Source organism: Notamacropus eugenii, chromosome 1, assembly GCF_028372415.1.
Source record: "Notamacropus eugenii isolate mMacEug1 chromosome 1, mMacEug1.pri_v2, whole genome shotgun sequence".
Classification (NCBI taxonomy): Eukaryota; Metazoa; Chordata; class Mammalia; order Diprotodontia; family Macropodidae; genus Notamacropus; species Notamacropus eugenii.
In genome coordinates, this window is record NC_092872.1 from 417,364,180 (window position 1) to 417,378,708 (window position 14,529).

Sequence of the window (14,529 nt, forward strand, 5' to 3'; positions counted from 1 at the left end):
AGGAAGGAAGGAAGGAAGATCTCCTTAAATTATCTGAATACTTCAGACAAATGGGGGTTTTTTTATAGACTTGAAATATCTAGGTAATTTTCTCAGCTTTGCCCTTGACTTTGCTAGTTTAGACCTAGCTTTAGTGCAGCTCTGCTGCAGAGCTGTCCATGGCATCCTCGGAGCTTGAAGGACAGAAAAAACCCTCCTACTCCTGGTGATGGGAAAACTGAGGCACTGAGGGAAAGGATTCCCTGACCTGAATATAACAACAACCACTATAGGAACTCAGAATAACTCCTTTCTACTTTCCAAGAACACATGGGGGAAAGGGAATGACAGATTTAGAACTGTGATCACAGAATCATAGACTGAGACCTGGAATGGACCTCAGAGGTCATCCAGTTCAACCCACCTCATTTTACAGATGAGAAAACTGATGCCTGGAGAGATGAAGTGACTTACCCAAGGTCACTAGGTAGTGTTAAAGGAAGCCAGAGGACCTGGGTTCAACTTCAACACTCCCCACTGCAGCATTCTACCTCCTTGGCATCATATAAATCCAGGTGAAGGGATGAATTATTCCCTTTTTATCCAGATGGTTCAGTGTCCTAAAAGACTCAGTGATTGTGCTAATAGCAAAGTGCTGCCAAAGAAACCTTGTGGGCAGTGCCCACTGGTGAACAGTCAAACCCAGGACTTCCAAGCTTAACACTAAGCATTTTATTCTCAGGATTAGGCACTGGGAGCATAAGCCAATCTCTCAACCACTTTCCCTTCAATCCCTAGGAGCAGACCCAAGATTCACGGCTAAGACCTCTGACTTCAAGTCTGATATTCTTTCTCTGATCTAACTTGCCAGTGCCTGCCCACTTTTATATGGGGTTCCAAATTTAAATGTAAGCACCTGATACTCATGTAGCTGTTCAGAAGAAATTTGTTAGACATATTTGAGACCTTCAAGGCCCCTCAGAGGTCCAACTCTTCCGTGATCATTTCCATTAAATTCTCACCAGTACTGATTTCTGGCCACAATTCCTGTTGGGACCACAATACTTTTGTTTTTCCATTTTCTTTTATCTTTCAGTTAACCAGCATTTGCCTTCTTTCCCTCTTTCCCCTTTTAGATGAAAACAGAAATATAAGCAAGACCCTTCATAACAAATACAGTTATCCCTTCAACACTGCAACTTTCCCCATCATAGTTTCACGTATCACAGGTTGGCATAAGAAATTAAAGGAGAATTTGGGGAGTTTTGTGGAAGCCATAGATCACACTCAAAGGCTAGAAGATGACACAGAGCCTATGACCAAATACTTAACCCAAATTTTACAATAAGGTACTATAAACCCCCCCATAAAAGAAAAAGAAAAAATTCAGACTTCTTAGGTATGAAGGGAGGGTCAAAAAATTTTACACGGATTTTCCAAATTGGAGGGAGGGGTGGCACCTCACCTCTAATCCCCAGGATGTATAAGGGATAACTATGTCCCTTAAGGGGGGCAGCCAAGTAGCACACTGGATAGAGTACTGGCCCTGGAGTCAGGAGGACCTGAGTTCAAATCCAACATCAGACACTATAGTCAAGTAAAACAAACCCCTACATTATCTGTGTCCAAAAATGTATACCTCACTTTGCGATTTGAAGCTGTCGCTTCTCTGTCAGGAGGTGGGTAGCAGAGATCACCATCTGTCTTCTGGAATCTTGGTCTTTGCATTGATCAGTTAGTAAATCTTTCATAGTTGTTTGTCTTTATAACGCTGTCGTTATTATACAAATTATTCTCTCGGTTTTATTCGCTTCACTCTGCATCAGTTCATACAAGGCTTCCCAAGTTTCTCTAAAACCATTCCTCACAGTGCGGTAATATTACATTCATATATGACGATATGTTTAGCCATTCCCTAACTGTTGGCACCCTCTCGGTTTCCAGTTCTTTGCTACTACAAAAAAAAAATTTTTGATGTATAGTGAGGTGGGGCTTTCCAATACGAATGTAAGCCCCATGACGGCATGTATTGGATATTTGTATCTTTCCTAGGCCTAGACCAAGGGTAGGCATGTGACAGCTGTTAACAGATGAATACTTGCAGGCTTTAATTGATAAGAATTAGTAGTAACTCTAATTTAATATAGAAAGTCAAAGCTGGAAGAGACCTCAGAATCCTGTGTTGTTGAATTGTTTCAGACTCTCTGTGATCCCATTCTGAGTTTCTTGGCAAAGATACTTTTTTTTTTTGCAAGGCAAGTAAGGTTAAGTGACTTGCCCAGGGTCACACAGCTAATGTGCCAAGTGTCTGAGGAGGGATTTGAACTCAGGTCGTCCTGACTCCAGGGTTGATGCTCTATCCATTGTGCCACCTAGCTGCCCCTCTTGGCAAAGATACTAAAGTGGTTTTCCATTTCCTTCTCTAGCTTATTTTACAGATGAGGAAATTGAGGCAAATAGGGTTAAATAATTTGCTCAGGGTCAAACAGCTAGGTCATGATTGAGGCCAAATTTGAGCTCAGGTCCTCCTGACTCTAGGGTTGATGCTCTGTCCACTGCTCCACCTAGCTACCTTTTGACTACTTTGATAGAGAACTAAAGTCTACAGTGATAAAAAAAGGCTTAGTCAAGGGCCCATAATAAGTTAGTGGAAGAACCAGGACCTGAACTCAGGTCTCTGCCTAGAGTGACTTCATCACTACGTCCTGCTCTAATTTCCACAGATTTCTTTTTTCCTGTGCAATAAATAATGGCTGACATTTATATAGAACTTTTTATATTATGCTTGCTAATCACTTTAAGCTCAATATATCATTTAAACCTCACAAAGGTAGGTTCTAAAGGTATTTTTGCTCCCGTTTTATAAATCTGGAAAACAGACTCAGAGAACCTCAGGCTAAGGGACTTTCCTATTCTGAGGTCACACACCTTACAAGTATCAAAGTTAGAGCTTGGACCCAAGTCTTCCTGCTTCCGGGTCCAGCTCTTGATCCACTATACCAACTCTGCAGAAATAACCTATGTAATGGCATTAGTGGCTATCATTCATATATTTTCCAAATAGATAGAATCCTCAAAACAACCCTGCAAGGTAGGTGCTATTATCCCCATTTTACATCTGAGTAAACTGAGGTAGAGGGTTAAGTGACTTGGCCAGGGTTGACACAGCTAGTTGTTGTAATCTGTTGTGATCTGAGGCATGACTGAGACTCAGTTCTCCCCAACTCCAATGTTCTCTCCACTATTCCAATCTCCCCCCCTGCTGAAATAATCTGACGCTCACTTACGTGATGGCAGAGACTGTGCAGCTGATTTGCTAGAGGTTAACTCTAGTGTGTGAGCACCATGTGTGTGAGATGAGGCATTAAAGAAAGGACAAGGGTTTTGCTTACTTTAGCACAGGATGGTATTTCTAAGATGTATATTTTGCTGGGGTTCATTTTCAAGCCAGTTCCTGTCAGAGCAAATTTGGTTGCCCTAATATTAAAAGAATAGCATATGAGGATTCATAGACTCTCCTCAAAGAGGGAAAGAGGGAGCAGTTGAAACATATCTGCTCATATTACCCAAGGATCAATCACAATACAGAGAGAAGCAAATTCTCTGGTTCATTTGGTTGGCGTAAGATTGCCCATCCAGATAGTAGAGACCTGAGAGAGAGTATCTCTCATCCAATTCATTGGATGGGCTCCCCATCCTAACCAAGCACACTGGGGAGTTCTCTCCATTTACCCTTCCTGTTGCAGCTGAACAACCCCCACCTATGAGAGGTTAAAGAAAGGTGATTGAGCCCCTCGATGCCTGAATTAAAGGTTTGGGCCTGAGATGGGCCAAGAGCATGTTCTCCTGTTTTCCTTTTATACAAGATAATCATTACCACCAGTAGGACTGGGCATGGGAGGATGAAATGGACCCCCCAGATATCCTTCATTCAGAAACACTGGCAGCCATGTAATTGTCCCCAGGGACCTACTTGGACTCTCTTGGTCACAAGAAATAATACAGGGGATTGCTGGAGGTGAGGAAGAGGGAGGGGAACACGTAGAGATTGAGATGGCCTAGCTGTTTTGGAGCCAGGAGGAAATTGCCCTGGGATTAGGCCACAGTTGAGCATGATTACAGATGATACTTCAATTTAAGAAGCATTGCTATTGATTTGTGAGATAGAAAATCAGAATACTCCTTGCTCCCCACTGCCACTTCCAGACTCTCCTTCCACTACTTTCATGCAGCAACTTTCTCTTTGAGGGTCACTCTCTCCAACTTTATCAGTCCAGATCCTGGTGACTGTTATCTACTGACACACCCTGCTTTGCCTCCCCGGGGATACTTTATCTTTCTTCAGTGGGTTAGTTCCTGGCTCACTGTCTCTCTCTCCACCTCAACAAATACCCTCATACCAGGGGATGCCCTAATGTACCCAGACTTCCCACTTCCTCTTTCAACTCAGATTCCAGGATCTCCACTCCACCTCAGCTGCAGGCTGGGTTGTTCATACCCCAATCTCACCAGCACCCACAAGTGTTGGACTTGCACATTCGGTATCTCAGAAATATCTTTATCCAATCATAATCTTTGCCCACTCCATCTTTCTCTATGCCTTATGATCCTTAACCCTGCTCTTTGTCCTCACTGTGATCTCCAGTATTATTTCAAATGATGTAATATTTATAAAATACCTAGCACAACACCTGGCATGTGTGCTTAAGAAATACATGTTCTTCAAAATTTTATAAAAAATGAATATTATAAACTGTCTTTACTTGTAATTAGAAAAATAAAATACTATTTTTTAAATGCTGTAAAATGCCTGAGATATGGATCATGCCATATTTATTTTTGTCTCCCCCAGACCCTTCTTAGTCTACTGGGGAAAAATAGACATAACTTTTTGTGATACAAATTACAGTGTGTTGAATTTATAAGACAAAAGGGAAGATTTCCCAAAATTATTGTCATGGTCATAACTTGCAGATAAGAGAAGCTGGAAAGAGCATTTATTTAGAAATAAAAACATATAATGAATAAACGAAAACAACAAAATACATGTTCCCTGCTTCCATTCCAGTTCTTTCCCAGGAGATCACATCTATGCTGGCTACACTCTTCTTTCTTCCCTGTCTCACCTCTTGGTGAACCAACTCAGCTCCATACTTGATTCCTCTGCCCTTGATCAGGTTTCTTCCCATCATCCTTCTCCTTGATTCCTATGCACATACTACTGACAGAGCTGGAGAAAATTGTGAAGCCATGTTAATTAGGTCCACTACAAATGTATGTTATCTAATCATTTGGGTCCTCACCACAACAAGGCATTACTGCTACTCCTCTCTAATTAATTCTCCATCCCATTCACAGCAGTGGCTGTTGCAAATCTTCTCCTTCTTCAAGCTTCTCTCAGCACCCCCTTCCACTACCCTCCCACCTAAGGACCTTTATTCTTCACTGAAAAAAAAATTAGCCCAAGTATCATAAGCTCCCTTTTCCTCCCATCTCCTTATCCTGCATCCCTCTGATATAATCCCCCATTATGTTCTCCTTCACTCCAAACTCTGATTGAAGAAAAAAGCCCTCTTTCCCAAGGCTAAACCCTCTGCACATTCTTTGCCCCATCCTATCTTCTCCAGCAGACTCCTCTCACCTTCATCCTCACTCTCTCTAAACTTCAGTTTTTCATTATCTACTGGCACCTTCCTTGGTACAAACATGCCCATGTCTCCCCCATTCTCAAAAATCATCACTTGATCCTACTATCCCCATTGGCTGTCCTCTTAAATCCATCTTCCATTCTCTGGTAAACATCTAGAAAAAGTCATCTTGACTTGGGACTTCTATTTCCTACAGTTTGACTTCTGACTTCATCATTCAGCTGAAATTCTCTTTCCAAAGTTGCCAGTGCTCTCTTAATTGCCTAATGGAATGGCTCTTCCCCAGTACCCTCCTTCCTGACCTCACCTTCTCCTCTGGGATGGGAAATCTTCATAATACTGTTGTCTTAGTTCTTCTGTCTCACCATTCTTTCTCAGTCTCCTTTGCTCCATCTTCATCCATGTTACACCCACTAACTGTGCAAAATGAAAGGATTGGACTAGATCATCTTTTAAATTCCTCTCCAGCTCTAAATGCCGTGGTGCAGCATCTCCTTTCCTCCCCAGCCCATATTCCCAAACCAAGATGGGCCACAGCCTTCAGCAATAGCCCCTTCCATCCCAAAGAGATAGAAACACTAATCCTCAGACAGCTCTAGTTTAGTTTTCAATGAAACTGCAATAAATTGCTTTCTTCTAACATCCTTTGTGCCAGCCTCACATATAAATTACCCTCCATGCACAGTCCACTGAGTAGAATTGCTGCAAAAAAAATACACAGTAAGGCAGAAAGCCTGTAGCACAATGGGAAATTCCAGGGGCTTTGTATGTGTCCTACAGTAGGAGTTATGCTGACTGTTCTGTGAAGTAGGTGTATGTGCTGGGAATTAGTCTTTTTTTATTTAAATGTGAACCATTTTTAGAGACACATAGCAGAACAGGCTCCAGGTAAAGGGTGGGGGAGGGGAACAACAGCCAGTAAAAAGTCTTTGTTAGATCATCAGGATATCCAATAGCCAAACCAGTGGTATTGGCAGCAGGGACAGAGAGTTCATTTCTCTTTCATGGCTTAAGGGCCTGTCTCAAGGAAGTACCCATTAAGAAAACATAGTTATTACCAGGAGTGCTAAGGGGTCTGCTTTGTGGTCCAGGCCTTGGAGGTTTGAGCCTCTGGCAGTAGCAGGCCCTGGATCTTAACAGTGGAGGCTTCTTCTGGAAGCCTGTCTCCAGGTTCAGTGTCAGAAGGGATTAGGCCGATGGAACCTCAACACAGTTCAGTCCAGGGAGAAGAGTGTCTCGGGAAACAAGTGAGGCTGAGCTGCTGAGAGCAAGAGATGACATCTGAATTCACCAAGCAGCTGAGCCATGATCTGTCTGGTGATTGCATTGTCTCCCAGCTGTGGATCATCCCGTTGCTAGCAGCCCTTTTATGCCATGAAATGGCTGGGTGTCTCAGAACATTCTGTTTCTGAGAAACAAGGGAATGGCTATTGCAGAAACATTGAAATACCTGATGAGAGTGCTGGGCTTCTCTCTTCCTGATTCTAAGCCCTGGACTCTCCGCTGAACCACCAAGCTACCCAGAGGAAGCTATAGGATTGCAAAGATGGTTGGACCCAGATTGTGGAAAGTCTTAAATGCCAGTCAAAGGAACTCCAGTTAATCCCATCTGTAACAGGGAGTCACTGAAGGTTTTTGAGCCAGGGAGTAGCATGCTTAGACCTGTGCATAAGGAAGACTCTTTAGGCAGTCTGTATAGAATGGATTGACAAGGAGGAGGAAGCTGTTACAATAAGCCAAGCAAATGGTAAAGCACTAAAATCTCCATTTCAGAATGTGGAAGCCCACTCTTCTTGCCTTAGTTCAGCCAGGTGTTCAGGAGTGTGCTTCTTGATTAAAGACCCTATAGAGCCTCAGGTCATCATTCTAAACCTCAGTGGTTAATGCCAGGGCTAGAGATGGAGAAGACACTGGACTGAACCTGTACTGGTCCTAAAGTATTCAGCAAATATTGTTTCTCTACCCACCCCCAATGCCATCAGTCAATCAACAAATGTTTATTAAGTATTCACGGTGTACCAGACAATGTGCTAAGTACTAGGGATACAAAGGAAAGGAAAACCAGCTCCTGCTCTCAAGGAGCTCACTGTCCGTTGGGAGAAAGAATATGTAAAAGTATGTGCAGGGTAGATGAGAGGTGATCTGAGAGAGGAACACACTAGCCCCTGAGGAGATCAAGAAAGGTCTCCTGCAGAACATGGGATTTAGACTGAGTCTGGAAGGGATCCAGGGAAGCTGGGAGGCAGGGTGTAGGAAGGAGAGCCTTCCAAACACAGGAGACAGTGCAAAGTCATGGAGTCCGGAGATAGAACGTCATGTGTGGGGAACAGCAAGTCATAGCCTTCGTGGAAGGTAAAATAATGTGTAGGAAGTATAATAAAGGTAGGAAGGGACCAGGTTAGGCAGCACTTGAAATGCCAGGCAGAGGACTTTTTAGAGTCCCTTTAGAGTAACCATCACCAAGTATCCCTATTCTCAGTTCATTTCCTTATCCCAAGATCATAGATTTAGAACTGGAAGGGACTTTAAAGGTCAAGTCTAGATTCCTTCTTATTCCAATGAAGAAATAGAGGCCCAGAAAATTTAAGTGACTTGCCCAAGGTCATACAGCTTCTACCATTTGGGTTTTTTTTTTTCTCACCAAAGAGAAGCTATCCCTCTCTCCCAAAATAATTCCATTTTTAATTAATTCCATATTTAGGAGCTGAGTTCAGTGGGTTCTGGGTCATCAAGGTTTTACTCTAAGTGGGCAGCGATTCACACCCAGAGCCTGCCTCAGTAATTCAGCATACATTGATCAGTGTACACTTGGTGCCACAGTCCTGGGCAAACTGTGGAGTGGGAGGCCTTTGTCTGGTGACCACACCTTCCCCAGTGAGGCCCCTCTCCCTTCTTGGGACCTAGGGCTCTCTTCCCCACCCCCAACTATTAAAATTTGCTCAGGAAAGCATATGATTCTTGACTTTTACAACTGAAATGGACCATAAAATGAAAACCTCTTCATTCAATTCAATTCAGTAAGCCTACAAGTGAGTACCTACCATGAGCCAGACATTGTATTCAATCCTGATGATTCAAAGACAAAACAAAGTAGTCCCTGTCAAAGAACTTATATTCTACTAAGGGGAAGTAATGTGTGCACAGATAAGCATATGTACAAAATAGATAAAGATTGAACCTGTGATTTCATTGGTATAGGCAGAATAAATTCAAGGCATCTTGACTGGAAGAGGATCAGGGAAGACCTCCCAGAGGAGGTGGCCCATCAGCTGTGCTTTGAAAGAAGCTAGGGCTTCCATGAAGCAGAGGAGAATAGGGAGAGTCTGCAAAGTGGTGACAGTGGGAAATGGAATGTGAGTAAGCCAGCTTGGATGGAATATGGAATACATTATAAGGATGTGTGATCAGTCAGTCTAGAAATATGAGTTGGAGCCAGTTTGTTAAAGGTTTTAAATGGAAGAAAGACAAGTTTCTACCCTATCCTTGAGGTAATAGGGAGCCACTGAAACTTCTTGAGCAAGGGAGAATAACATGTTCAGGCTTGCTTTTCTCTTGAGGAAGAAACAGAGGCCTACAGGAGAGGAAAAGACTTATCCAAGGCCACCCAGTGAGTTAGTCCTAGTCATAGAATTAAAAGCTGAAAGGGAGTAGCTAATACAAATTTATTTTAGAGGAAGAAACTAAGACTCACCAAGGTTAAAGGATGGCATCATTGAGATTAGAACCCAGGTCTCCAAGTCCAGTGCTCTCCCTGCTGCTCCATATCGTGGCTGACCCTGATGAACACTATAAATATGTGCTTATTTTAATCTCATACTAGAATCAGAGGATCCGAATTCAAATCCTGTCTCTGTCTCTAACAAAGTATGTGATCTTGGGCAAGCCATTAATCTCCATGGGTCTCAGTTTCCTTAATTGTAAAATGAGTGAATTGTACTTGGTACCTGATAGCTCTGGATCTTTGATCTTATCCATAAAAGACACAGGCCCTTCCTATGTAGAGAGTACTCTCTTCTTCCTCTGTAATCTTGTGGTACAGAATGATCTATGGTTTTGGATTCAGGGAACCTCTGAATGCCAGCTGTGTGACCTTGGTGTGACCTTGGACTAGGGATGGCTAGATGGCACAGTGGATAGAGCACCCACCCTGGAGTCAGGAGGACCTGAATTTTAATCTGGGCTCAGATACTTGACACATGTGAGCTGTGTGACCCTGGACAAGTCACTGAACCCTAATTGTCTTGCAAAAAAAAGAGTAAAGGACTCCTCCAGCGTCACTCAGTGAATTATTCTCCACAAAATGAGGAGGTTGGATTAGCTTACCTCTAAGGCACTCCTCTCCCCAATCTAAATCCTATGATATCCTATGAATTCCCTTCACACAATAAGTAGTCACTTTATCATAATGGGTAATGTTGAGAATGGATCTACCATTGTGGACTGAATTGATGAAGATGGCCTAACAAGCCTTGTATGGCAGAACTGGCTTCTAGGCCCTTGGGGACAAAAGTGTCTGAAACCTCAAAGGCTATCCCTGCAACAGGATGATAGGATACTAATGCTAATCCAGTGGTGTTCCATCCATAGAGAGAAAGAGGCCAGGATGTTCCATTGACTCTGCTAATGACTGAGCCAACAGATAAGTTCTGAGGTCAAGTCTGAGAAACCTCCACTGGATGACCTGGAGGCAGATGATATCCATTGTGAACATGACTTCTTCACTGGAACTTGGGAGTACAGTGTCCTTCAGACCTCCTCAGCAAATTGTACAAATAAATGCTTAGGGCTATTTTGAGACTCAGACTCTGGGAGGAGGAGGCCCTCTCTGGGATTGTCAGAATGATCTTTCCAGCCAAGCAGGTAGAACCAGACCTAGCACTAAGGTCTGCCCATATTAAGGAAGCCTTCCAAAGGTTTATCTAATTCAGATTATGGCTGAAGGTAATGACATAGCAGACTTGGTGTTCTCAGGGTGATCAGTGATGTAAACAGGCCACACCTTTCTCAAGAGTTAATACAAATGTGTAAATATGGAAGAGAAGACAAAATATTGAATAGTTTGCAGTAAAACATTCCAATGTTTATTGTGCTAATTGAATATTCATGAGATGTCAATTTAAATTACCGTTCACAACTGTTGCTGTGTCTAATGAATAATTTAAACAAGTGTGGCCAAAGAGATTTCAACACTGCATTAGCAAACTGCAAGGGATTAGCAACAGAGAATTTATAATTAGCTTTGAATATCCTATAATAAATTCATTGGAAAGATGGTTTTAATTATCTCACATGTTAATTCTGAAGGCAACACATTTGTTGTCAAGTAGAAAGCAAGTAACCCTTTTCCTCAGCAAGCCCAGTTTTCTCTCCCTGCTTTCTGCAAGGTATCCCTCAGGTGAAGTCCATTCATTCATTCATTCAATCTGGAGCACTGTGCTCAGATAAGGTATAGATAGTCTCCACCTCATGGCTAAACATAGGTGACTGTAATATACAGCCAAAGGCTGGACCCACTTGTGATGGAGACATTTTTCAGTTATTTTCAACTCTTCATGACTCCATTTGGGGTTTTCTTGGTAAAGATAATAGAGTCGTTTGTCATTTCCTTTTCCAGCTCATTTTACAGATGAGGGAAAATTGAGGCAAAGTTAAGTAACTCACCCAGGGTCACACAGCTAGAAAGCATCTGAGGCCAGATTTGAACTCAGGAAAAGGAGTCTTCCTGACCCCAGTTCTATCCACTGCACCACCTAGCTGCCTCTTGTAGGCCTGTATAATACAAGTATATGATAAGTGCATTAAAGCAGTATACTCAAAAGAGGTAAGAAAGTCATTATTGAAGGATGGTGGGGGTGGGGAGTCAGAAAAGGCTTCCTGGAAGAGTTGAGTCAAATCAGCTAGCATTTATTAAGCACCTACCATATGTCAGGCACCCGGCTGTGTGCTACGGATACGGGAAAGACAACAAACAGCCCATGCTCTCAAGGAGTTCATAGCTTAATGACAGAGACATCATGCAAACAACCAGGGTTAACTGGAGGTAATCTCCTCCAATGAGGAGGAAGGTGCCAGGATTAAGCAGGAATGGGAAAAGCTTCTTACAGAGGGTAGGACCTTGGCAGAGGCTTGCAGGAAGCCGGGGAGGTCAGGAGGTAAGAATGAGGAAGGGGATCGTTCCAGGCTGGGGGACAGACAGTAAAAATGCTGAGTTGAAAATGGAGTTCCGTGTCTCAGAACAGCCAGGTGGCCAGCGTCACTGCACTGTAGAGTACATGGAGGGGAATGAGACCTGGAAAGGCAAGAAAGAGCCAACTTGTGAAGGACTTTAAAAGCCAAACAGAGGCTTTTCTGTTTGATCCTGAAAGCAATAGGGAGCCACTGGAGTTTAATGAAAAGTCAGAACTTCTAGCCATACTGTACAATGATCAGTTGGGATGACTTAGCTATTCTCAGCAATACAGTCAGTGATCCAAGGCAATTCCAAAGGACTTAGGATGAAAAATGCTATCCATACCCAGAGAAAGAACTGATGGAGTCTGATTGCAGATTGAAGCATACTTTTTTACTTTATTTTTCTTATTTTTTGTGTTTTCTTTTGCATCACGGTTAACATGGAAGTATGCTTTGCATGACTGCACATGTATAACCTATATCAAATTGTCTGCCTTCTTAAGAAGGGGGGTAGGAGGGAGAGAATTTGGAACTCAAAATTTTAAAAAATGAATTAAAAATTGTTTTACATGTAATTGAGAAAAAATTTAAATGAAGTAGCAATATATAAAAGCAAAAAAAAAAAAAGAAGAAGAAGAAGAAAGACCCATACTTGAGGAAGTTCAGTTTGACAGCTGAGTGGAGGATAGATTGGAGTAGGGAGAGACTTATGTAGTAGGTTATTGCAAGATATGATATTTGAAGGTAGCCTTAAAAAAAATAACTAGAATTTCAGCTGGCCAAAATGACAGGGAATGTAGTCCATTTGGAAGAAACAGCATGAGCAAAGACTTGGAGATAGGACTTTATGAGGGCACATTTAATAGTCCAGTTTGGTTCAAGTATGGCGTTCATGGAATGGAGCTATGAGAGATTTAGTTGGAAAGGTAGAGTGGTTCTAAATTATTGAAGACTCAAAAGGCCAGTCTAAATAGTTTAACCTTTGTTATCTAGGGAGTTTGACATCTCCCCTCCTGTCTCCCAGCTCTCTTCTCTTGTGCTAGCAGGCCAGAGCCCAGGGTGTCTGAGGGGTTTGGGGGGAGGAAATCAAGGCATGGCTGCTCTTCCAACCTTGATCCTGTTCAAAATATCCCCCTTAGTAGTCAATCACCCTCTTAAGTACATTGCTAAAGGGTCTGTATTGGTAGTGATAGAACGTGAGATTGTTTAAGGAAGGATGTCTGAACCTCCCAGTGACTGCTGATACAGCAGGCTGTGAATAGACTGCCACACTTCCCATCCTTCCAACTATCTAGAACCAAACAAATATGACTCCCGCTAGCAGGGTCATAGTCAGCATATGGATGCTGTCTATAATGTATCTGTCTCTTCTTCCCCTTCCCAATAAGACTATTTCCTCAAAAAAAGAAAAGAGGGTTGAGTTGCAAACAGTAGGCTGGTGAGTTGGACAAAATCTACTATTAGAGGGATGGTTTGTAAGCATGTAAAAAGAGAAGCAGTGATCACTAAGAGCCCTTGTTTATCTGCCTCATTGCCCCCATCTTCTGTGATCCTGGTCTTCTGATATTAGACAATGGTCACCACTTCAGAGTGGCTCCCCAGAATCTCCATAGGATAATTCTCCAGGGGTTAGAGAGTCTGCTCTTGCTCGTCAGCTGACAAAGGTGCCAGTAACCCCTCTCAGCACATCTCAGAAATGTTCCAAGACTTAATATCCAGCCCTCCTCTAACCTTCCAGATTTCCTCCAGATCTCTGACATGAAACTTGGGGACATAAAAGTGTAGGGCAAGAATGCAACAAACTGGTCAGAGCCACCAAGAGAGGACTCATAGATCAATTTGCCTCTTCCCTTCCCCCTCCATCCATGGCTCTCTGAACCACCAGCCCCAACCTGTCCAACAGGAAACTATGGACACTATTCCCAAGGCCCTTTGGAACACTTTGGTCCCACTGCTTAGAATTTAAAAGTCTTTGAATGGCCCAGGACTGCTGGGTAAAATTAATAGAGAGGTTCTGTGGGGCAACGTTAAGAGTTCTCAATGAGGATTCGGAGGATTTGTTTTGAATTCTGACTCTCCCACTAACAGGTAGCTGTGTGGCCTTGGATAAGTGCCTTCCTTCATTCTGGGCCTAAGTTTCCTCATTTATAAGATGAGTCAGTTGGGCTGGGATGGCCTCCATGGACCCTTCCAGCCGTGACATATTCTGCATGTTGTGTGTCTCTCACCCACAGGTGAACCCTCATTCAGAAGGTCCCCCAGGAGTGGAAATCACTCTTCAGGATTATGTGATGGAGATGTTCCCCATGCCCAGACAGGTATTAGGAAGATTCATGGCCAAGGGCAATGAATGGTCATTTTTCATTGAAAACACTGCCTCTGGATCTGGGGCCACAGTGTGATGTAGAATCAAGAAGCACTGGTCAGAAAGCTCTGCTAGCTCAGTCTCCCACCTTATGGGAGTCCCCTTTCTAGTGCCCCTGACCAGGAGGCCACTAGCCTTTACTCAGAGACTTCCCAAGCTAGAGAATCCCCCAAAGTCAGGACAAGGTGTTTGTGCATTCTAGTTACGGTATAAAATTTATGCCTCCTGTGTCTGCTGTCCGCCATGGAAGAGGAAAAGGGAATAAGCATTCATGTAGCACCTAATGGTACCGGGCACTATGCTAAACATCTTGCAAACATTATCTCATTTGACCCTCACAACAGCCCTGGGAGGCAGGTGCTATTA

General features: G+C 43.0%; 1 protein-coding gene across 2 annotated transcripts in view; it reads left to right on the plus strand.

Annotated features, from left to right (window-relative positions):
* TOX2 (TOX high mobility group box family member 2) overlaps window positions 1–14,529 on the plus strand; it is a 313,476-nt gene that overhangs the window by 231,505 nt on the left and 67,442 nt on the right. Inside the window, exon 4 of one of the 2 annotated variants that reach the window (XM_072631268.1) lies at window positions 14,033–14,116. The exons of the other annotated variant lie outside the window; for it this stretch is intronic. Coding sequence (XP_072487369.1) covers window positions 14,033–14,116 — 84 coding nt within the window. The remainder of the gene's footprint in view (window positions 1–14,032; window positions 14,117–14,529) is intronic. 2 annotated transcript variants of the gene reach the window in all.